The sequence below is a fragment of the Labrus mixtus genome, chromosome 8 (genome assembly GCF_963584025.1).
Source record: "Labrus mixtus chromosome 8, fLabMix1.1, whole genome shotgun sequence".
In the NCBI taxonomy this organism is placed as follows: domain Eukaryota; kingdom Metazoa; phylum Chordata; class Actinopteri; order Labriformes; family Labridae; genus Labrus; species Labrus mixtus.
The window spans coordinates 15177351-15203266 of NC_083619.1; the positions used below are offsets into that span (position 1 = coordinate 15177351).

The following is a 25916-nucleotide window of genomic DNA, read 5'->3' on the forward strand; positions in this document are numbered from 1 at the left end:
CGGGCTGTCAACAGAAATCAGCTGTTTACATCAGCTGGTCACATCTGTCCAATAGCAGTGAGACACATCCTCATTGTCAGTCTATCATCATGCTTCTGTCTTTTTAAATATTAAAAAGGTTTTGCATGCTGTCCTTATGTGCCCCTTTTCTCCTCGCCATGACTGCCCAGTCCACACAGTTTCATTAGCTTCATCAGATCCATCAGTCCCAGCAGGTGTCATCGGCCACCACCCTAACCACTGTGCACTGACTCCACGGGGGAATAAATCTGGCTGCTGCTCATTATCTCCTTGAGTCTGGGCATCAAAGAATTTCTGACAGCACCTAATTACTAAATAATTTAATAATGAATACTTATCTTTACTTCATTAACTTGTCTCTCCCCTTATTGAACTGTATGTCTCCTCTAATCATACTGCCAACATGTACAAACACAAGATTAAAAGGAGTGACAAACTTTTATACAAACTCATCGCATCAGCAGTATGGTTTAACCTACTGAGATGAATACATATCTTTCATAAAAAACACTACATCCTTTTGATACAGGTCCCAATTCAAGTGGGAAAAAAGCTCATGGTTGCTGAAGTGTTTTTTTTTTTTCAGCTGGAGAGATAATAGATTTTGCAGCTATATATGATTGTGCAAAAATACAAAGAATCCTGCATTCTTCTTCTTCTTAAAACACAACAAACTATTTGTGCAACCAATTCGGTTGGAGACCACCCCTTGCTCAGCTGTGATGCTCTGGCTGATAAGAAAACTTATTAAAAATAAAAAAAATAAAAATAATAATAATAAAAAGCAATAATATTAATCTGAAACAGGCCAATATCTGCTGACAATATTCAGATTTACCGGTCTTAAGCTGAGACCATAATATTTGTCCTGTCTTGAATTAGATTTTATTTATTTGGATTCATTAGTCTGATATCTTCATTGTCTGATATCAGTGATATTGGTCACTTAACTGTGGAAAATAGAGCATCACAACTTATTCTTCCTGGAAGCAGAAGAAGTGAAGTCACAAGTGAGGCCAGCAGTGAGATGAAGGGAGGGGGTCGAGTAGATATTTGTAGCCAGCTAACTTTACGAGCAGAGCTTGGACATGTTGAAATACTCTGAACAGGAGGTTTTGTTCTGAAAGGCCAGGCTGTTCTCACACAACACTGTGAGCTTACACCAGCCGCTCACTAACATCGAGCACTTGAACAGGCGACTGGTCAAAAGCCTCTTTGCAAACATTTAATCAACATGAAATACTGTACATGCATAATGCTGCTCATCGGACAGTAAACATGAACATGTGCAAACACATACATAATGTTACGCAAGCCGGTTCCCCATAATGCATTGTGACCATACAGTAAGAGCACCGATGCAAACCCGCAGTGGAACCTCTGATAAACACAGTGAAAATAAATATCTGAAACATCACGCTACACACAAAAATGAGCACTGGCAAATCTTTTGGCTGATCTCATTGAAGATGTTGGAATTCCTGGCACTATATACTGCAGCTTCCTATTTAATAATGAACACTTTAATACAAAGGAAACACTGAGAGGTTTAAATGTACATGGAGAAACAGCAAGCGTGTATCAGCAGAGGTCACCTGGAGGACAGGCAAGCTCAAACAGGGTGCTTTTTCTTTCCATGCTCATGTCTGCAGATCAAGCCCTTTTTATTCGTTTTCTTGCCACCTCAGCCTGCTACCACAAACTCCAGTAAACTCTGATTTCTCCCCCTTTGTTCTCATTGCTGTCGTCTGTCACCCAGCTGGTAGCCACATGAACATGGTGAATGCCACTAGTAGCTGCAGTTACTTGGAAGTCTCTGCAGTACCTGGGGCATGAAGTCTTTGCTTTTTTTACTCTCTCTCTCTCTCTCTCTCTCTCTCTCTCTCGCTTTCTCCCAACACGTCTGTGTTTTCCCCTCTTTATCTGTCTCTTGCTATCTTTTGACTTCACCTCTTCCCTGTTCCAGCTGGCAGCTTGGAGTTTTGGAAATGAAACAGTGCTATGGCAAGTCTTGTTCTATTCAGACACTGAGCTAAGGCGTTCAGGAAGACTTTAACAACTTTGGATAATGAGGCTGACTTTGAGAAAAGTTATCAAAAGTCAACTACTGGATAGACTAAAAAATATTGCTGATCAAAATTGCCGTTCTTAAACTAAGGATTTAACTTCTCTTTTGTTGCTGCTGAAAGTTAAACTTTTGACTGTGTTTCTCAGCAGAGAAACTCTCACTAAGAGACTTCAAATTATCTGTCCAAACTTTCTGAGGCTCCCAGTTAATCTCTTTAAGAGCTGAGTCAAGTTTGCCGTGTGATTCTGTAGACCTGGCTGGTAGCCCAGTGGGCCCTCTGTCATGACTTTTTGCAGCATGGCAGGCTTCAGTATTGAAGGATGAGTCAGACATGTCGGCAGGGTCAGGGAGGATCAGGAGTATAAAGAGCAACACAGGCACAACAGCAGTCATGTTGGCAACTCCAAACAAGCTCAGAAACAGTCAGCTGATGAAGCCAGCAATCTAATCGCTCTGGTTTTGAAGTCTGTTGGAAAATCTTCTGATGATTTCACGCTGACTAGCTGTTCCTTGTGCTTGGGAAGTGTCTGCATGACGAATCATGGGACGATGTTGACCTCTTTAAACTTGTTGTGCCTTTACAATCCTTCATATTAAGTTAAATGAAAACTGTCGTCCTTGAGTTGGGAATGCTGATGTCAGAGATTGCCTTGAACTTACAAAATGTTACCTAAAGCGCTGGTTCCCTGACTCTTTTGACCCGTGACTCCTTAACAGCAAAGGAATGTATGCTTGCAAAGCCTTGTCACATGCTGTATGTCATTTTCTGTTGCATTTGTTGTTTTTTTCCCCTCTTCTGCAGTGTCCTGCTATAAACATCTTGGGAATTGTTTTTGGATTCAGGACCCTCACTGACCTAAGAAGAGGCATGTCCTTTATTTATTAATGGGGGCCGTTTCTACCTCGAGTTACACCGACTGCAGGGTTATGTCATTCCAGCCAAGATGAAACATTTTTTACCCAGGACGTTCACCTTAATACATCTTTACGCTTATTGTGTTTGACGTCACCTGAGGCACGCACCTGTGCTGGGCCGGCTATATATCTGTCCTCGTGACGCTGTGGACCGGTGAAATATGGCTGTTTATGATGGTGTGGTTGGGTTGGAATTACACACCTCTGTGTTGGCCTTAACTGCTTTGCCACTTCTTAAGAAGTCCCCAGGCGATTTTACCAGGACCAGGCTGGCTTATTGAGTGGTAGCAGTGTTACAGATGTATAGCTGAAGGTCCAACGGCTGAAATTACTCATGGCTATAAAGCACTGAAAGCATGTCCTCTACAGTGCAATAAAAGGAGTTACCGCACTTATGAATGGCTCCCTTTATACGGTATGTTTGTTTTCTAGATGATTTTTAATGCTATCAAATAAACGTGCTTGGCTTTGTGTTTGGTCGGGTCAAGTATCCAATCAATATTCCTCCTCCTTCCTTTTTTTTCCCATTTTGCCCATCAGTGCCAAGAGTGAGACGTCCTGAGGGGAATCTCGTTTCTTACACTTTAAGTTTCAGATGTACTTTCATTTGTGTCGTGCATGCTTCCCTCTCTCTCGTCCCAGTGAGCAGAGCTCCATGTGGTGAACAAAAACAGCCTGTCTGATTGTTTGCTTGTCTCTTGGTTTGTTTGTGTAATCAGCATGGCGGCGTGGTGGCTGTTGACTGCATGTGTCTTATCAGATCTTTGGGTGGATGGAGATGAAAGCTGACCCTGCTCCCCTTTTGAGCTAGTAGACCATGGGCTTGTGGAGATGCAGCCAAATACTAGCAGGGGCTAGAAGTCTCTTTAGAATTGGGCTTTTCAAAATGCGCAGTGCCAAATTAATATTAAATCATGAAAACAACTGCTGATGGCAAACGTGTTCTCATTATCGAGGAGATTTGTGGTAGCAAACAAGCACTGCCGAAGGCTTCATCAACAAGTATTCTGAGTACAAACATAGGGACCGAGCAGGAGGAAGATCAGTAAGCTTACAGGGAGAAACACAGAAATGGGAGAATGATCTATGACTAGACACAGTTATTCACTTAGCATGCGCATACACTTACAGGTAATCACACAGTGTGATTATCTTGTACCCAGGAGGCGTTGATACTCATCATTAGGGCTATTCCAACCGTCTATTTCTATTTCCGTCTGCAAGCCACAGGATGTCTACAATATCAAGTTTGGCTCATCATTAGCCCATTATAAGCCTACACACAGGCGAGCATGTTTCATTTCAATGCTATTCCAGGCTAATGAACAGGTATCGATTTATCTAACAATCACAGCAGCTGAAAAGAGCTGAATTAATTTGGTGTAAGTGACTCGCTCTTGCCAACAAACTGCCCGTGCTTCAGCTATCATCTTCACACTCTTTCCTGCTCTCTCTACAGTATGTCTTTCACACACACACACACACACACACACACACACACACACACACACACACACTAACACACACACTAACACACACACAAAGACTCATCCCTGCGGCTATGTAAGCAAATCCTCACGTTAGCAAATCAAAGCAAAGTTGCAGCAAACTTTATTATACTCTCCAACTCTCTTTGTGAAGGCACCAGATGCAACATTCACTCTCAGTACTTAGATACCGGTATGCCTCCAAACACAACATAAAGATGAAATGCTAAGATTCCTTCTCATGCTGAGAAAACACAAAATATGACTTACTGCAATTTGGGCTACAAATCAATGTGGTTCAAGGACATTGCCATCAGACTTTGTTGCTGGTTCGACAGATGAGCTAAACACGCTTCCACACTGCACTCATGTGGCCAGTATGGTGTACTGAAATCTGTCTGAGACCAATGAAAGCTTACATTTTCAGAAAGAGTTTTAAAGTTGTCATTGCCTTGAGGTTTATATGCCTTTAGCTCATTTAAGCCTGTTTTTCAGGGCTAAGATACGGCTCTCGGGTCGGATTTAAATGATATTATTCGGACTGTTGAAATCGTCCATGTGATAAAGCTGGGATCACTAAACCTCCCTGATAATCTTCAACATCACACCCGCATTATGAATGGCCTGCAAACTAATCCCAGTTTAGGCTGCACAGACAAGTTGAGTCTTTAACTGTTAAAAGATGAACTGAAGGGACAATGTACGTCCTATGACCGTGTTATGACTGCAGGTTTGTTGAAGCTACATTACAGATTTAATAACATTAAAAACAAATTGTAATGTGCAACCTTTTTAAAGAAAATCAAGTTCACTTTCATGACAGGAAGTGAAGACAGCTGCTTCCCTCACTCCCTCTCCCCACAACGATAAATCACTGTGACTACTTGCTTCTATGACACGTTAACATATTACATAACGGAGAGCTTCCACTTGTTTGTATCTAGTGCTTGAGAACACAAATAGAAACATAACAATATGGACACAGTTTTTTAAGTTTTAATAGTCTCCAATGGCCGACTCATATATTACAACAGTAATTGACCCATGGTTTGCTTTGAGGACATTCCCAGGCATGACTGTTCCAACTGTGTCTGTTACTGTGGGTGTAACTGTTCCCCACCTCTCAGAGTCTCCTGCTCCCATGTACCAGAAAGACCAAAAGCAGGCTGAGTCAAAAGACCACACAGACTTCTGGGAAAAAGAAAGACTATGCAGCTCAATTAGATTGCAGACACCAGAGCAACACATGTGCGCCTTGCCCACACACACAAATCACATGTGGACATGCATCATTTCTTTTGGACATCATTCACAAACTCACCCACACTCTCTCTTCTCTGTATTCCTCCCAAACATGCACCGAAGTATTTCAGTTCACAAATGTCTCGTTACAGGTGTCTATTTAAAATGTAATCATTTTTTAATTATAAAATTGAAGAAGCTGTATACTTATCTGCCATGTTTTGGAAAAATTAATTGACAGTAAAACCACGGCGACGGCTGAAAACGCGCACACACACCCACACCCACACCCACACACACACACACACACACACACACACACACACACACATACGCAGTAAACCTTAACCTGTTTTCACCTCAGACAGAAAGTGTCTGTCAGGGCCTGGCTTATGTTTTTTTGCTGTAAAATTGTGATTTGATTTCACTGTGAATCCCTTTTTTCTAAGCACAGAGACAGATCAAAATAAAGTGACATATAAACCATTTATAAATATAACACTAATTAGCCAATGTTTAAATAGTACACCTGTGTTGCACTCATAAATCATACACACTTCAACTTGTGTAAATTGAATCTGCAAATACCCAGTTCAATGACATTGATTGTACCATTAGGGGGCAGCATAAGTCTATTTAAACTGTGCTGAGTTCAAACTGAAACTTCAGTGATTCCAGGAATATTGTGAGAGTGCATTAAGGACAATCTAATAAAGGATAGATGGCAGAGAAAGTGACAGAGGAGAGAGGACAGAGACAGCACAGTTTCAAAGTTTAGAAATGACAAAACAGAAACATCAACATTAAATGAAACATGTGAATGGGGGAGGTGAATATTAGACAGAAGGAAAGAAAGAAAGAAAGAAAGAAAGAAAGAAAGAAAGAAAGAAAAAGGTGTTACAGGACCTAGAATGATGTATCTTTACTTCCCCTTTCAGCCACACGCCCACATGCCGAGGAGGGCATAGATGACTGGGGTTAGAGGTCTGGGGGGGAGGTTGAGGGCCAGTTTATGTGTGGAAGGCAGACAAGGGCAGGCAGGGGCAGAGCCCAGGAGAGTAAACTATGCCAGAGAGCCCAGACGCGTGGAGTGGACCATGATCATCTGGTGTGGTACGACCACCTGTTTGCCTGACTGTCTGTCTGTCTGATCTGGGCCAGGATGGCGTGATCTAGTTCTTAAGGTTGACAGCTCGAGTGTAACCTAAAAACTACTCAAGGGGTTCATTATGGATTAAAATAAAGTTATTACAAATTGTCAAGATCAATTTAATTACAATAAATCTTTATGCACTGATTGGGTTTGCAATGGTAGAATGGTGAAGTGTGAACAAAGAGCACCATACACATGAACAAACATAGAAAGAACAGGCAGTATGTCCAATCTACACATTTCTGTATTTAACAGCAGAGTATCAACTAAACATTCAGTACAATTGACTCAAACACACAGAGGCATCCACATACCCAGACATACCCACAGAGAGAGAGAGAGAGAGAGAGAGAGAGAGAGAGAGAGAGAGAGAGAGAGAGAGCGCAGAGGCTTGCGAGAGTGTTGAGTGAGGAGGTCAGAGTTCAGACCCTCCGCTGCTGCAAAGGCCACATGCACACATCCACAGACAACATCACAGCATATTTACTGTATGCAAATAGAATACCCTGCTCACACTTCCACACAAGAAAATTGGGAAACTGGACACATAAGTCACTCAGTACGCTGAATCTGAGAGGTCCAGGTTTGCCATCAAGAGGTTTGAACAGTTGCTGAGCAAATTTGTCCCCAGGGTGCAGAGTCATTGAGTGCATTCTTTTTATTTATAAAAACTAGTCCCAGTCTGACATTTTCTGAAAGATGTCAGTGCTTTTATGATTCTGGCAGGCATCTTTTCTAAAAAGATTTATTTTAGAGCTGGTCAATGATAATTTGAAGTTTTCAATATATTGATGAATGTTTATCTATATAAAATTGAAGTGGTATGTGCACTTCCTGGCAGTCTTTTGATTCAGGATTTAATATTTATTTTCTGGTTCTATCACTTTCTGGATATTGTGGCCCTATTGTCTGCAACAACGCAGAACATTTGATTTGAAGCATTTTCATATGCGTATTCATTCAAGTTAAACACATTATTTGCACAAATAAATTCCCTAACAATGTTTGTTTGTCCCTCTCTCTCACAAATAGCAAAAGGCAGGCTGCGATGTAGCATCCGTCCTTAAACTTTTCTCTTGTATCAGCATGGCTGTTAATGTTACTCTGGTTTATAATCTGGAATATAATTCAATGCCCTGCCAGTTCATAAAAAACTCAGGAAAATAACCTTGTCATATACAGGCCATACCTCGAGTGCACATGTCTATCAAATGTCCCCTTCACCTGTCAAACCTGCAACTATAAGATCGCAATCTTGACCTTGTGCAACAACTCTAGTAGTTCTATGTATCATTTGAGTTTCCTCTTTCTTTACTTTGTTGATTATCATCTGCAATGGATCAAATCAGTATCTTCATATGGCAGCCTTATAATTGAAGAGTTGGTCCATCACTGTCACATTACGACTGACCCTGCAAGTCATGAATAACCAAATCGGTGTAAACTATTTCTTTTTTATTTAGATTTGGGATTCAACTTCAAATTCAACATTTTGCAAAAGGCAGAGTATGTAGGATTCAAGGTTCAGGATTAAACACTTGGTCTTGAATCGGTCTTAATCACTTTGTCCTTCACTCCTTTTTTGTCTCTATGCATTATTGGTTTAGACAAGAGATGCATCTCTGTGTTTGGCAGCAGAGTGAACTGTATTAGGATGTATCAAAGTTGGGGTGGGTGTGTGTGTGTGTGCGTGTGTGTGGGGGGACTTTAGGACTTTCATTCTGAAGCTCTTCCGTGCAGAGGCCACATTCCCAGCGCCACTCAGGGGGCTACAGTGAGCAAGCCACGACACCAAACCCACCCGGAATTCTAGGAACGTTTTCCTTGTGGTTTCAGGTTACCACATACACACACTGAGCACAGATCATAGGCACACACACACAACACCCTGCACAGTAGTGTACTGTACTTTTGTTGTTTGTATAGCATTGGTTTTGTTAGCTTTCCCCTCTCTCCTCCCATGCCTGTCATTCATCTTAATTTTAAACTCACATACTTATCCATTGGGTTAGACAACAACTTGGACTTAAACTTGAACTTGCAATTGGACTCCAACCAGACATCTTGTTCAGAATCGCACTCTGATGGTAAATACCACACACTGAAAGCTTAAACTCTAAAACACATTGGGCCTCATTCACTAATATGTGCGTAGAAATGTTCTTACTCAGCACATAAAATAAGTGCATACGCAAAATCACCGTCAGATTCCTGACACGTGCGTACCAGCATATTTTGTTCTCGCCACCTTGCGTATGTTAGTGAATCAGAATCGTCAGCCGCGTGCCCGCAACCTGCAGTCAGCATACTACCACGCCCCCCCATCTCTCCATATAAGGATATCCGATTGGTGTATCAGGAGAGCGGTGAGGTGGAGACAGAAGTTTTTAGGAGATGTCCCCAAAAGGTAAAAAAGATCGGGGGTTTATGCCGTTTCAGTGAATTACATAGTGGCAGCAATTCTGTACGTGCCTCGGCAGTCGCAACCAGCTGATCGGTCATGTTCGTCACACTCTTCAAACATGTTTTGACGGTCTGATGCTCTCTCTTCTGAAGGCTGCAATATCTTTCAACAAGGCTGGATCTTTACACTTTCTTAGACATAAATCATAATCATGTATGTTCCCTGCATGCTCTTAAATAAGCTCCTATTAATCAGCTGGTTTTGGTAACAGATACGATCTTTCGTGGCACTATTGGTGGGAGTGGTCGACAATTAGATTTAAGATTTTAGATTAAAGGATGAAAAGGCAAACATTTCATTATATATTAATACTACATTTAGTCAATGCATCAGTTAATTCAAGGTTTACATATGTTTGTAAATATATATATTTATAAAGGCTATATTTATTTACTGAATGTAAGTATAATATGTCGTGCATTTAGTTGAGAAAGCTGGTCAATCATTTGTGCGTACGCCTGGTCTGAGGAGGTTCTATTTTTGTTCGCAGAGTAAGAACAAATTCAAGTAAGAATATATTGATGAATCCCAGAATTGTACTTCAAACGTTCGATGGTTTAAGCACATATTTGTGCGTACGCACTGTTAGTGAATGAGGCCCATTCACACTAAAACTCTACAGGGAGTTATGCCAATGCTCACTTTTGCCCCCAAATTCAGACTAACAGGTATACATTACATCACGCGAAACCCAGCTCAAATTCTGACAAAAAAAAGCCTAGACCTAATCAAGCACTAAGTGACATTTGTTAACTCTGCAGTTTCCCCGAGGAAAAAAAGGATGACAGTCCCTAAAAATAGTCACGACATAGAGAGATGTTCAGCTCTGTTAGTCAGGAGTTATCATGCTGTGTGAGTGTTGATGTGTGTACAGAGTGAGCACTGTCTCTGTACTGGCACACAGAAATAGTGTGATGGTCTGTAAGGCCATAATCCTGCACCGGCACAGCTACAGTTTGAGCTGCGTGTTTGGATCAAAGCAGAGGTTTGAGAGTGGATTTTCTCTGCCTTTGAAGAGTGTGAAAGTGCACGCCACACCAAGTGAGTCAGTAAGTGTGTGTTACTAGTATCATATGAGTCAAAGATATGAAGCCTTTCCCACACTGTGGGCTCCATTTAAAGATACCTAGTTTTACATTCCTTTATTTTAACTGCACTAAAAGTCCCCATTTCAACAAGTAGCAAATGTGTGCCTATGGAACATTAAGGTTTCGGGTTGGTGCCACCAATCAATACCGCACTTTTAGAAATGAAAGTCAAAAGAGGATGCTATTATAGAAATATTGTACATTGAGAACTTTAATTTTGCATGTTATGCTATAAGAAAAAGTAATAAAATTGACCTGAATATTTTTCAAAAAGGTCCATGAGGAGTAGGATTGTTACACAGTCAGAGCTCTAACATTGCAACACCAAGATAAGCATCAGCGAGGGAGTGCGGAGAAAAGTGAGCGCCCCATTACATAGCTGTGGTGTATTCCAAGAGCAATTTTATGACACAAGACAAAATTGCCTCCTAAATGCAGGGTTCATCCTTGAGGACTCATCACTGACTGTTTTGCTTTACACATAGTATTTTGAGCGATGTCGTGTTGATGTGCGCAATTGCATACAATCATCAGAGCTGACATCAAGGAGGAGCCATTTTCAGGGTTTTGTTCTTTGTCATGTTACCTAAGTACGTCACAACGCGTGTCATAATGAGACAGAAAAAAATGCTTGAGAGGCTGACACAACCCCGCTGATCACAAACCCCCACACAGAGCACTATTGGCTGGCACCCAGACACGCTAGCAGTGGGCACTTCAAACAAGCTCATAGAGGCAATTAAGCCACAAAGACAGAGGGCTCTCCGAAAGCCACCGCTTCCTGCTGCGACTGACCTACATCCCTCTTTTTTTCCGTCATTCATCCGTTTACGTCTTCTTCTATCCATTGTTTTCTCACCCACACTTCCTTTTCCCCCTCTGAAGCACATCTATCCCCCTCTACTTCTCATCCTCCTCTCCTGCTATGAGTTTGATGCCTTGCCAATGGGCGAGCAAAAAGGTCAGTGGGTACAGTGCATCTACCTCGCCCACTAGGACCTACTCCAGTAAAACATGCCAGTCTATTGTGGCATTTTAATTCTATTAGCCACTCCACTGGTTGGACACACAACAGCAGGATGGGCTGTAAAACTCGGTGCCTTCTATAAAAGTGATGACAGTAAGTCTGACAAGAGTTGGAGAGAGAAATTTCACAAATACGTACATAATGAGCAGAACGCCGTCTAAAGAACCATAACTTGAGGCGACCAACACACATAAACACTCTTCACCCAGAGGAGTATTATAAGTCAAAAATTGGTAAATAATTGTTCGGTGAGGCCAACAAGTCCCATTTGCTTACCCAGCATCAACACAACCCGCTTTTTGAACACAATTTCCACTTTATTTTTATTATTGTGCACAGCTACAGATTTAGAAACACCATAACTCCAAACTCACACAGTCCAAGCATTGCAGAGAGAATAAATAACTCTCAGTTACTGGAACCTGATCGCTGTTGTTTTTCCTCTTTCTCTCACGTGCAAGCACACCACACACAAAGATGCAGGCCCAAAGAGAGAAAAGTCTAAGCAATGCAGTAATGTAGAGGGGGGGTCATTCTGAGGTCCCAGGCAGCAGCCCAGGGTTATAGGAAAAGGGAAGGGCCACTGAGTCTGGGCTAAGAAGGAATAGAAGCAGTAATTGAGAGAGGGCCAGAGGAAGGCCGGAGAGGTTGGTCGCTGACGCCAAGTGCGAATGGCAGAGGCGAAGGCGTTAGAGAGAGAGAAAAAAAGAAAGGATATGAAGTTTAAAATGCCATAACAATGGTTATTACTGCCACCATTCCATCGTATCCATCATTTTATCTTTATTGATGTTACATACTTAAGAGAATGAACTCACATCACTTGAAGCTTTCCTACTTAGCCTTCAGCCAGACAAATAAACAACACAAACAAGCTCAGAGCAGAGAATTGTATATTTCAATTAATTTATTGTCCCCTCTGCTGAAAATGTGTCATCACGCTGGAACCAAGCCCCCTCTGAAGAGAAAGACCGACACAGAGAAGGCAAAACAAGCTGTGACTGGATGGGACTGGATGTAGGAGAGAAAGTGGGAAAGAGTTAAGAGAGGTGAAAGCTTTGCCCTGTGCAGCTCTCACTCTCTCGCTCCCTCTCTCTTTTTGATCCTCTCCCTGCAATAGCAGAATAGATTCCAGATGTCAAAATGATAAACAAACGGATTGTCATAACCTTATAAAAATGCAAGGCATTCAGAAGCACTCACACTGCTGTATTGTCTGTGGTCTGTCATGCTTGAGCGAATCCAAAAGTTTGGAAAGATCCCAAAAGTGAAATGATGAATTATTAGTTCTCTCTTCTTACTGAAAAACATCAACACACATGTACGCACATGCACTAGTACACACAAACACCCACTCATGTCAACTCTTAAAGGGTTTGAATGTCAGAAGAAGCTGATGTATTCCATGGAGACTATCTTTGAACACATGCACTGTAGGATTGCTTCAAACGGGCAACTTTTAACATTTACTTTGTCCTGTTTCTTGTAGGTCCTGCCGTGATGCCATCAGCTGAGAATGCGAGTGAATTCTGCTTTCTAGTTCATCGTTTGGTCCAGGAAGTCTGAGGCTAACAACAGCATGCTGCAAGTCTGCCAGCTCCTTGTGAGTGGGACCACAAGTTATTCATTTGAAATAGTGACAGAGCACATTGATGAACATAAACATGTAAATATGCCAGATTATAGTCATAAACTAATATCTACGTATATCTGTAGCCCCCTGGCAAATTGGTGGTACACACAAAATCACATGCAAATATACTGTAGAGATACACACTGTACATTTCATGTCCATTAAAAACACAACAGCTCTTTACTGTGACTTATTAACACGCCGTGATTTTTCACCCTTTTCAGGTTGCAATTTACGTGTTGAAACGGTGGCCTCCGCTCCACCTGGCTTTCATTTGCCACCTGTGACCATGTAATACGTTGGATTTGCTGCTACCACAACTAGCTTGCTGTGTTCAGTCTTGCTTTACCCTAAAGTTACCCCTGCTCTTACTGAACCACTCAGGGACCAATCACTGCAGCATCAGCATTCCTTTTTCTAAATCCGGATAGTTGGTCCTACTACGCTCTGATATTAGATGATAATGTCAACCTCTATCCAACACGTTCCCCCGCCACCTGCACTGAGAGTTTCTAAAATCACAGTAGTGAGTGATGTTCTGATGGCCTAATACTTGAATGTGTGAATATATTATAATATATCCGAAATCTGCCCTGAACTGAAAAACTTTTTCCCCTTGATTTTCCATCCACACACATTCATATTGTGAGATCTCTGAAAAAAAAACTAATAAGAAGTAATTGTCTAATGAAACCTACATTGAGGTTACCTCCTCGTGTGTTTTCAGTCACACTCCTTGTGATGCCATAACAGTGGCTATAGCCTACAGCATTTCTCCATACATTATCTGGAACCATGTGTGTGCAAAGCTTTCTCAAAAAAAAGCAAGAAGGAGCATGGATGGTTTCATTATCACAGTGATGACAGATGGCAATAAATAAGTTCAGATTGTGATAAGACAACTGAGATGGATAAATAGGTCGTTTTGGTTGATCTTGTCTTTCCGAAAAAGATGGTGCAAAGTATGCGAAGCAAAATGTTCAGAGATGTTTTAACACATGCCAACACGCACTTTTAGTTGTAATGTACAACTGCCTGCCCCTTGCTTGCCCTCATCAGATGCTGAATAAAGAGAGGGAGGGAATTTCAATCCCAAATGCCTTTGATGTGCTTTGAAGTATTACGACATACAACTGGGTGGGTGGGTGGGTGCGTGTGTTTGTGTGTGCATGTGTAATGTGTTCTCACATGTGGATATGTGTCCCCTTACCAGAGCACACTATGATTGTGTCTGAATGGATAAACCCTCCAGCTGTTGAACAGCATATGGATTCTGTGTTGATTGACGTGTGAGTGTGCGTGTTGTTTATGTGTCTATGTCTTCCTGTGTGTGGGGAAAACCCACCTAGACCTCTGTGGCTTTGTGTGCCAACTACACAAGAAGTGGGACAGTGAAACATCACATCCAATCTTCAACCATACCATTTGTGACACCTTCGTGACACACCTTTTTTTTTCCTCTCTTCGCATATCTTCTCATCTCTACCTCTCACGATCGCTTCTCGCATCCTCGTCGCTTTTCTCATGTGACTTTCCCAGGCATGGTGTGGGCAGTGGCAGTAGTAGTGGCAGTGATGTCCAAGTCTTTCCCATGCAGCCTCATAGGAGGGTCTTTGTTTCCCCCTCCAGGCTTTGGGGGTCCCCACGGCAGGGCTGTGCCCCACTCCACTGACTCCACAATGGGTCTTTATGCTGCCAAGGCCCTCCCTCCCCCACATCGCTCCATCATGCTTCCCTCATCAGGGGCACAGAGAGGCACAGGGGGCACAACGGCACCGAAACGCCAAGCCTTTTCATGCCCTGTCCTAAACTTCTCTCTCTCTCTCCTGTACATGCCAGCAGAGTCAGATACAGTGAGAGAGGTGCCAAAGTGTAAGTGGCATACTACTTTCTTATTCCACCAAGAAAATTTGACCCCATGTAACACATGATAGGATTGTGTGATAACACACTGTTACAATCTATAAGCACTTAAAAAAAACAAAAAAAACAGTGCCCTTTTAAATAAAAGTTACACACATTAAACTCCATACTCAAACACACAGAAAAGAAAGAAACAGAGAATCTTAATAATATTACAAATGTTTTGTTTTTGGCCCTGAATGGTTGCCCCACCCTGTGTACTTGCTTATTTGCTCCAGATCATGCCTCTAGCACGCACAAATTGGCTCCCTACTGTACTTTGTGGGCTGACATGCTGTCTCAAGCCCTGATGAATGGGTGGTCTGCTCAAAATGTCTCAGGGACTGGCAGATCCTCAGTAGCTGGGAAGGGTATGAAAGGACTGGGCAATGGCATAAGGATGAGGAAATAATAAGAAGAGAAGACAACATTAAGAGAAAAGTGAGATCTGAACTGAGCTAATGAAGCGATTTGAAAGCTACATGTTTATAAGCAAACTACAGCCTCTTTGATTCATGAAAATCTCAGAGAAAACACTTTTGTAAACCCCTTAGGGCAGTAAAAAAAAAAAGGTCTTTTCAGACCAAGAGACATCTGTTCACATGTGTAATGTCTTCCCATGTACTCACTTACAGCATAATGTATGACTTAATCTGACAAAATGAACAAGAGCCAAAGACTTTGACAAGCACTTGGGTTGGATCACGGGGAAATGGCATCCCTAGACTGCTGTTTTCCTCTGTCAAGGCCAATACTGGCAATGCCAAGAGCTGAGGTTGCCATAGTAATGGTAGTCAGTTTAGGGCCACCGCAGAAGACTGAGAGCATAACCTTGTCATAATTGTGGACTGAGTTGTGAGAGCATTTGAGAAACAGATCCAGCAGGGGGAATTAGTTACAGAGCCACATTGACTCAGTGATCTGTATTCTCGGATATTCTCATGCAGATTAAAAACATAACCAAACATATATATATATATATATATATATATATACAAGCAGTAATAACTTCAGTCTCTGAGAGATGCATGTAAAAGAATGAGCAGATAAAGTATTCCAGGGCCAAGCCTATAAATCTGCATGCCTTAAAAACCTCATAAATATAAGACATAGTGGAGTGAAAAAAGAGAGAAACGCACAGAAAGGAGCTCATGAGATGAGTCAAAGACAAAGGAGAAGAGAGTTTAGCAACTATTTGTTCTGCCTGCTTTCACTCAATCTAGAGGTGGTTTTAATGACTTCCTTATTTCCCCACTGATTAACAACAGCCAGCCTCACTGACTCAAACATTCTCGTACACAAACACAAACAAATGCACCGAAGCTGACTTAATTCACCTCAAATCCAAACAAATTCAAAACCCAAACGTCTCAAAGCAAGGAGTTACAGTTAATTAATCTGAGGTGAACTGAACGACCTGTTTTAATGGGAGGCATGCAAGCCAGCAGTTCACCGTCATTTTGTGACATTTTAAGTTTTCATCTCCAAGCTCATTGCTGCCAAAGAAATGTGTTTATGCAACTATTGGCCGTGGCAAAGAAGTGTTTCATGATACCAAGCGTTGCCTAATCATGACGAACAATCTGCAGTCACCACAGTTCAAGTGGAATACCAAAATTAATCAATGTTCGGTGCTCTTACTTCATCAGAAAGGAACAGATTTTAGCTGTATTAGTCATCAGGAGGTTAGCCACAGGAGGTGATAACGAAACTCTTTTATCTTGAAGCACCAAAATGTTTTCTCTTTTCCTAGCAGCGGAATCAAAATCTCATTTGATTTCAAGCCTTTTTCTTTTTCTTTGTTTCTGTAATTTATTGTCCATAGATTAAAGAGGAATGAATGCCTAAGCTCTGTTTGTCAAGCCAACATCTGAGGCCCTTTTAAAGTTAAACGTGAATGTCTCTTACCTCTCCACCACGTCATCTCCACTCCAGCACGTGGAGTCGTCCACTACGTTCTCCCCTTCGCACAGCATCTCTGGTAATGCTGCAAAGAATGACCTGTAGCGCTGCAGGTACATCAAGAACTCCCTAAGTAACGGCAGAAACACGGGGAAAGGGAATAAAGCCATTTAATAACATATTTAAAATCTTTCTAAATCAAAAGCAATGTTGGGAAACAGACAATAGAGGAATGCATTGAGTGATAGGGACCACATTTTCAGTGTGTTTGGTTGACACATATGTATCTTGTCACTTAGTCTCCAAAGCAAGAAATGATTGGCTTTGAATGTGACCACTTCACTTAGTCAGCAAATTTGTTTCAATAATGTCCTTCTGACGTATCATAGATAAAGACACTGTCATCAGTCACACGTTGTTTAACCACCCATGAGGCAGAGTGAAAAACAGCAGGTGTCATGACAGGTTGTTCATGGTTTGTTTGACATCATAAAATGCATCACTCATCCAAAAAAACAAAACAAATTTGATGTACAGTAAATGAAATGTCACAAGTATCTAAAAGAGCCCCAATATGAGCAGTCATTGCTCTATAAAGTGTGTGACACACACTGTCAGAAATAAGACACATGGGTTCATGCTTACCTAGAGAGGGTTCTCAGATTATGTTTATTGTTCTTGGAAGGTTTCAGGGGGAACGAGCTGGGAATGATGGGAGTTGGAGTCCAGGGGAAGATTGTTGCAAGCAAGGAGGATGCAAGGATGTGACAAGGTGGGGTGAGAAAAAAAAACACAAGAAACAGAAGGATGACAAGACAAGACACACGGGGAGGAGGGAAAAAAGACAGTCAGTTGACCCTGGAAGAGAGTGATTATTCATGCACATGCAGAGACCAGGCCACACCACACCAAAGTCAATAATGTCTTGCCCCCACACCACCCCAACAAATAAAACAGAAACGTGTATGTAATGTAGAAGTTAAGTCAGGACACAAACACGGGCAAACATCTGAACATGTGCAAATATTGACAGGAAAGCCAAGGACATTTCCGCTGAATTCTCAATTCATAGTTTTTCCCGTTAAAATGAAACGTAAATGTTGCTTTACTCTATCATATTTCAAATTTTCAGCAGTCTCCCTTTACTGCAGCGGGTGCTGCCATGTCTCTGAAGTGGTCAGTGCTCACATGTGCTTTGGTCAGGGTTGGCAGTAGGAAGGGAGCTGGATTGTGCAGCCATGAATGGCGGTGGCATTGCCAGGCAAGGCCTGTCAGCTAGGCTGGCATGGGTGCAGTGATTCATGGTTTAGAACAAGGTCAGGCAGGCAACACTGCAAGTGTGTGTGTGTGTATGTGTGTGTGTGTGTGTGTGTGTGTGTGTTTCTGTGTGATGCTATTTAAACTTAGGCCGGCTGGTGTGCAGAGTTGGTGGTATGGCTGTCTGGGTAAACAGGAAATTGTTGGTCCGTCAAGATTAATCTTCCCCGCACTCCCCCTCTCCTGGCACACCACTGCCAGCTGCTGTGGGCATGGGATGGCTGCCTCAGAGGCCAGGTGGAGGACATAGATTTTAATGCCAGGCACTACATTTACTGTACTGTGTGTGTGTGTGTGTGTGTGTGTGTGTGTGTGTGTGTGTGTGTGCGTGTGTGTGTGCGTGTGTGTGCGTGTGCGTGTGAGTGTGTATTGTTACCATATGAAGTAAGAGGGAAGTGATGGCAGCTGTGAATAGACACAAGCTCACTGCTTTGACTCTTCAGACTATGTGACCTAGACCTGACCAGTTTTTATCTAAATTGATTTAATCTCTCTAATTACTTGGCAAAAGCGCAAGTTAATTCTTATATAAACAGTTAGCTGTGGTTTGCATTGTCTTACCTCCTCAAGTGGGCTAACTGACCCAGCCACTGCTCTGGCAGAGGCTGGGAGGGGGCAGCAGATGGAAGAGGAGAAGATGAGGTCACAGTGGAGGTTGTGACCTCTGGGTTTGTAGTTTGCGTGCCTGTGGGTTCCCCAGTAGACAGGCCACACACCTTGTCCACCTGTGGAGAGGATAGAACAAACACACACCTGTTAGGCTCGGAAAATATATATAAAAGCATGGGCGGAGCTGCAGGATGACTTCCATTAACCACCGATTGACGCCTGCACAGTTGAAAGCCTATAAATGCAAATAAATTATTCAAAGTAAGATGAACTGCTTTTTCTTCCAGAGTGATGCCACCACTTTCAAATGAAGAATGTCGAACATTTTGGGTGATTGACTGCAAGATGAAGAGAGATGAAAAGATTTATGGGACAGAGAACTTCTGAGTTACGGACAACATGGGAACATGGAGGGCGCTGAGTGAGGGATGTGATGAAAGAAAATGGTGCGATTAGTGAGTTATTGCCAGGAGGGCTGACAGTAAATGTAAAACATTCCACTACCTCATGGAGGTGAATGCACGTGCTCTCAGTTGGCAGAGCAGGCGAGTATCTCCATTGGGCTATTAAAGCCAGCAGTGGAAAGGAGGAGACAGCCGGGTCATGAAAATGACGGGGCGTGTGCTTCAAACCGAGAGGTAAAATCAATGACATCTCATTGGCTTAAAAGCCTCAGGCCAGTGTTATTAAGTGGTCCTCAATTAACCGGAGAGACAGAATGTAATGGCTCTTGCACGCCGGACTGAGTAGCTCTTTAAAGTGATCAATGCATATTCACTGCTTTGTCTAAAGGGATGAGTCATTGCACTGTGTGAGGACGTCCAACTGTAACATTAAGTGGTGCTAATTATTCATCTGTGTTTTGTAAAGAGGGCATAACTGTAAGTTACAGCAAGACAAAGGTTTTCTTCTAATTCCTGTTGATGTTTTTATAACTGCAGTAAGGAACACTTAGACTTAATATGAAAAAGTCCCATTTTAAATTATTTTTGAAATGTACACTGTGGGGAGATTTGATGAGTCACACACATGGAATAAAATAACAGCAAATGATTAGAAAGTTGTAGTTGGTAGGAATCTATTCAACCATACAGTAATCATCTGTGATACTTAAACATCAACATTTGCAACTTTCCTCAAACAGTTTGACTAGAAAAAAAAAAAAAATCATTAAAATGCCAGTGTTTCCAAGTGTGCAGACAATGGAATGCACAAACAAATACGAGAAGTTTATTTGAGAAGGAACTGGCAAGCATCTGTGTTTAAATGGTTGGTGGAAGGGGTGTGTCCGCATGCTGGGAAGAGTTTGGATAAGTATGTTGGGAAGCAGCTGAAATATGTGTTAATGGTGACAAAAAAGTGTCTCCAAGCGTGCTAAAAATACGCTTTCCCTCCAGGGCGAGGCAGATCCGTCAACTCCTCTGCCTTATAAATGAACGTTTTTACATAACAGCCTGCTGTTCTCGAGCAGAGGGGATTGTCAGTGAGCGTAACTTAGTACCTGGATATTTTTCATCTGCATTGCACTGTTTGCACTTCGCTCTGGCTCTTCTCTTCTACTTTAGCTTAACTACATTCTGGTCTTAAATCCTGTCCTAAGACTGGCGCTGGGCACGGGGATGGTTGTTTTATTGCATTAACCTAAGCTCCCTCTGGACCAATAAAACATGCTCACATGTGGTAGTGCGGCTCACTGCCACACATGGACATGAAAACACACACACAGACACAGACACAGACACAGACACACACACACACACACACACACACACACACACACACACACACACACACACACACACACACACACACACACACACACACACACAGACTCACTACATTGTGATGGTGAGAAAAGATAGAACATAGCAACTGTGTTGGCCATGAAGTTTATCAACTCATAGAGCCAAATGCTCTTTGCTTGTGTTGTCATGCTTCTACAGACAAGGTTGAATTAATTTGCATACCGTCTGCACAACATGATGTATCAGGACATTTATGAGACACTTGAAATTAAAACCTTTTAAAAAGATTGGTTCATGTGAACAAAGTTTGCCAGATTTGTCAGAGCAGGGCTGTTCAAAAACACGGAAAATATTACATTCTCAGTTTAGTTCATATTTTACTGATTATCTCTCGACTTTGATTACTGCTCAGTCCAGCGTTATAAACACTTGCATGTAAACTACTGTTTGTAGCAACTAATAAAATTACTCAGTAAAACATTGTTAATTCCAAGAGGCAGAAAAGCTATAAATGTCCGGGCTGATTCATTTTATGTCACCCACACTTGCTTAAATTTGTTAATTAACAAATTGTAAAATTGTTCAAGCACTTATATATAGCCAATAAAGCGCAAAAGGTTTTAGTGAACTCAATGCTTCTATCTCAGCAAAAAAAAAAACCTCAAATTTTATTAGATCAACTCAATTACATCATTTCCAGACTATAGTGTTTGGGAGGTCTGCAGGTCTGTGTGTTTGTATGAAGGTGGTGAAGCTGCGAATGAGACAGGTGGTGCAAAAAGCAGCTCAGAACTGAGACCTGAAGACAAACAAACAATAGTTACTGCTTTTGTGACAGAAATGGTCATTGCATAATGTCTCGACTTAATTCCTTGCCCTCTTTTTTTTTTTTCTTGATCACCTTCATTATGCGTTCAGTCACCACCTGAAATTGAATAAGGGCAAAATAAAATTGTCTAACTGTATATTGCTTGGAGCACTTTATCGGTCATAGTATGATGGCAGTGGTTATTAAGTACTCGGCTGTGTGCAATGTGTGCTCATTGCTTTTCATGGGGAAGCTACATCATAGACATGTAGCTGCACCTATAAAGCCCTCCATAAACGTAGCTCCCCCCTCACTGTCTGAGCTCCTCCATCGGCACACTCCCACCTGCACTCTGCAGGACTAACCATCAGTCCTGGGGGGACAAGGGTCTTCTCCATTGCTGCTCCCACCCTCTGGAACTTACTCCCAAAAAACATCAGAGACCCCTCCTCACTCTCCACCTTCAAGAAATCCTTGAAATCCCTTCAATTTCGCTTACAACCACTAAAACACTCTCTTTTAATGCTCCTTCTCTTAGAATATTTCTTCATTGTATTTTTTTCACTGTTTTGTTGTTATTCTTTGTTAAGCATCTTTGAGTACTCAGAAGAGCGCTTTAAAAGTCTAATGTATTATTATTACATAGCTCATAACATAGCTCATTCATTGAAGACATTTCAAGAGACTGAATGCAACATGAAAAACAACCAAAAAAGGTCAGAGCTGCTTGTTATCGTTTCTCTGCAGGGGTGATAAATGGAGGATTAAGACAGTATCTAATCGTGTCACTGTGAACTTTCCAAAGCGGACGACGAATGTTGTAAACCCAGTGCCATTTCTCACTTGCCTTTGTATGACACTTTGTTATTCTCTGAGACCAAAAAAATGTAAACATCCTTTTAAAATATGAGCATCAAGAAGAGGTCACTCACAGTTCTGTTTGCTTTACCCCGTTATTTTTACAACCACATAGTAAGAAGTTCAAAAATACAACACTTTTCAAAAAGATTGGAGAAAAGGCCGCAGTGCAAAACAAAAACACTGAAAGAGATCCCTCTTATGCCTAACTAAACACAATTTTGTAAACAGAACACAAAGTGTAGCATGGGAAAAATAAACAATATCCTTTCAATGGATCCTCTTAAGAAATTGAGACATGTTCTTATAAGCTAGACATTCGAGCACATAAGCCTAAAGGCCAATCAGACGACAGGTTGAATAACGACAAGGGCTTGAACGGGGCCGTAGATCAATTATCTCCTGACCTGATGATGGCGTGAGAATGAAAACCCCATTTGGCCGCAGCATGAGAAATTAGTTCTCTATGTTTATGTGTGTGTGTGAGCACCTGTTCGTCCTTGTTATACCTTCACAATTTCAGCTATTTTGTGGAGCATTCCCCGTGTGATTGCCTGAGGACAGAGCCTGATGGACAGGGCAGATTGGTGGGATGCATGTCATACACATGGGAAGTCTTTGGGGAAATACCAGGCATGTATTCTATGTGCACTTGAGCTAGCCAATGAAATTTGATTTCCACTGCTGAAGGCTGCGGACTGATGAGTATTTTTTACAACTTTACACATGACTTTAACATTTAGTATGTTGTGCAGAGACATTAGACCTTAAATGTATTTCACTTAAATTGCATGCCCATGTGTTTGTTTCTCTGCCTCGTGAACATATCATCCAGAGGAAAGAAGAGAGTGTAAGAAGAGTGCAGCAGGAGAGTCAGCTCCAAGCAGGCCAAGCCCAGGGCCATCCCTCCGCTCGGGGAGTATTGGCTTACAGATAGCAGCGGTGGTCTTGTCTTCCCAGTTTATTTATCATGGGATTACCCAGAAAAGGCAAGGGATCTTTCTCAGCCCCTTCTCAACCCACACACACTGCATTATGGGATACGGAGGGCTTGATCAGTCAGTGAAGGCCCCCCTCTTTTAATTTTCCAGTTTGTGTGCGGAATGATCATACACAAACACACACACATGCACACGCGCACACACAAACACACACGCATGCACGCACACACAAACACACGCACGCACACACACACACACACACAGTCTGGTGACAGAATGCTCCTGACTGTTTCACTCAAGGAACAATAAAGGATTTGTCTGCTCTGCCAAAGAGAACACCGCTAAATACATTTTAGTACCATTTGCAACAAAGGTACACAAATATATCTCCTTCCAAGGTCATTGAAATTACTCAAATAAGAGTCAAGTACTGATACTGTGTTATACTAACTCCATGAACTTAGCTAAATCAACTTCTACTTTCCAGACAAGCTTCAGTGGTTGTGTCAATTTAGTTATGAATCATAGTGCTAAATAGCCTCAATGGAACATCACCTCATAAAACTACAAAGCGACTATTATGTGCCATTAGTTTGACTATTTGTAATTAGTCACAGGAGTTAATTCAATGTTTTATGCTGGGTCATTGGTGTACATATCTGTAGGGTGCAGGGGAACTGTATATACAAATGTTATGAGTTCACTTTGGAAAGCAGTTTCAAAGCTGTCTCTGTTTTCACTCTTCTCCCTGAAAGGAGCTCTTGGGACTGCAGCTTACATCCGTTATCCAAACCACAGTCACTGTCATTCCAAGATATTGGACACTCACATAACCATGAAATCTTTTCAAACCAGCAAAAATTAGAAAATTCAATTACATTCCTGTAAGTAAAACATAGCTGCTCTCAAAGACAGTAACAGTTGCTCGCCTTCTATTTGAGTTTGGATCAAGATGCGCAGTTTAAGTCAAAGAAGAGATGGAGAAGGAAAAACAGAAGCCCCTGTTTCATACAGTGCTGGACTACGTCTAGAAATATGAGACTAATACCAGACAGCAGAACAATCCAGCAAATGAGAGCAAAGACAATGAGATTTATTTTGGTATTTACTTAATTGTGGTTACTTTCTAAAGGAGAAAGAAAGAAAGGAAACATGCAAATCGTAGGCAAGTAGCTGCATGAGTAAGAGGAACTCAAGTAGAACCACTGGTTCCCATTCTTGATGGTTTTTTAATCCACCACACAGGAAGGACCTTGTTACTTTGGCAGCATGGATGTTTATAATGTTTTTATTTCTCCAAAGAAAACCAAAGGCATCAATTTTAATTTCAAATGACTGGAGTCTTTGACATCAAGCATCAAGATAATTGTGTTTAAACAAGTAACAATTTCCATCCCTAATTGCAACTCATTTGAAAATAGAAAGGGAGGCTCAGCTTCTTGTGCAGAAGAAGGGTTTCCATTTCTATATTAACAATTTCAAAATGAGTCCAAAACCTTAAGAACCACTGCTCTAGATAAATCTGAATTTGTCTCATCCAAATGTTCATAAGCGATGCAATTCCATTACTTGTTTAGTATAAACACTACAAACCGTTTTTTTTACTAATGCACTACCATCCAGGAATAACCAAACATATAGTATACTCTGTGGAAAGCAAGGATCCAGCCATATCAAAAAGTATCCCCTTTATTTATGCATTCATATGACTACTTGGATTTCACAGGACTAGCAGGGTTGTGGTGAAGGCCTAAAGGTTAAGGAAGCAACCTTGAGAGTAGAAGGATGCCAGTTCAAACCCTGGACCATCTGGGAAAGTGTGGGTTGGGTTTGTGGGAATAAGGAAGTCTCTCTCCTCCTTTGACACCGCTGCAATGCTGTGTTTGACATTTAACCACACGGAGAGACAGATGTAGGCTTTGAGGTGTTGAGTTTATTCAGGTCGCAGCAGCCTCAAACGGGGGTCAAACCAGGACTAGGACTGAAGAATCTCCTTTTACAGAAATATATTAGACAGAAAGGTAACTGTAAAGACAACCTCAAAAAAGACAACATGCCTTGGTTTCCCAAAGATGATAAGAGTGGCTGTGGGTGGATCAGCCTGAGATCATATGCTGATAATGAACATGTATGTTTTTGACATGGAATGCATTGATTGACATTTGGGGTGTTTGTTTATCAGGTGCATGTCTAATGTTGTTGGCTGTTAGATGTATGATTAACTGGATTTATGATGTATCATGATTGTCCAACTGTTGTAAGTGAAACTGTGAATTGATTAAAAGAACAATAAAGTTTTAAATAATGTTACAGTGATGCTGTAGCACTAATCCCATCTTTTATTCTCTTCATGTGTGTAAAGTTAGACTTCAGCGCAGCACATCTGAGACAGATGTGTGTGAAATGAATAGTCAAAATGCTAATTTACAATCAGTTTATTTGTTACTAAACAATAAGGACGCACATAATGCATAATGAATTCATCGTTTTGGGTCCATCCTAACCTTTTTCTAAAGAGAAGACAAGAATATTTTGTATCCATTAGGGAAAATGCCTTAATAGTCTGTATGAAGATTCAGCATTTACAATATAACACCCACTGAACCACTTGTCTGCTAATTGGGAGAGGTCTCCTCCAGAAAGCCCTGAGTTAGAGAGACTATGGATGATTTACAACTAACTCTTCTGCCACCCCCCCCCCTCCCCCCGTCTGTTGTTTATTACCATCTTTAAGGT

At 41.6% G+C, this 25916-nt stretch overlaps 1 protein-coding gene across 2 annotated transcripts in view; it reads right to left on the reverse strand.

Annotated features, from left to right (window-relative positions):
• Nucleotides 1–25916, reverse strand: part of LOC132979103 (glypican-5-like) — a 95892-nt gene that overhangs the window by 40341 nt on the left and 29635 nt on the right. Inside the window, exons 4-6 of one of the 2 annotated variants that reach the window (XM_061044621.1) lie at nucleotides 18781–18944; nucleotides 17548–17604; nucleotides 16909–17031 (exon numbers count right to left, since the gene is read on the reverse strand). In XM_061044621.1, coding sequence (XP_060900604.1) covers nucleotides 16909–17031; nucleotides 17548–17604; nucleotides 18781–18944 — 344 coding nt within the window. The remainder of the gene's footprint in view (nucleotides 1–16908; nucleotides 17032–17547; nucleotides 17605–18780; nucleotides 18945–25916) is intronic. The other variant, XM_061044622.1, reaches the window with a different exon arrangement.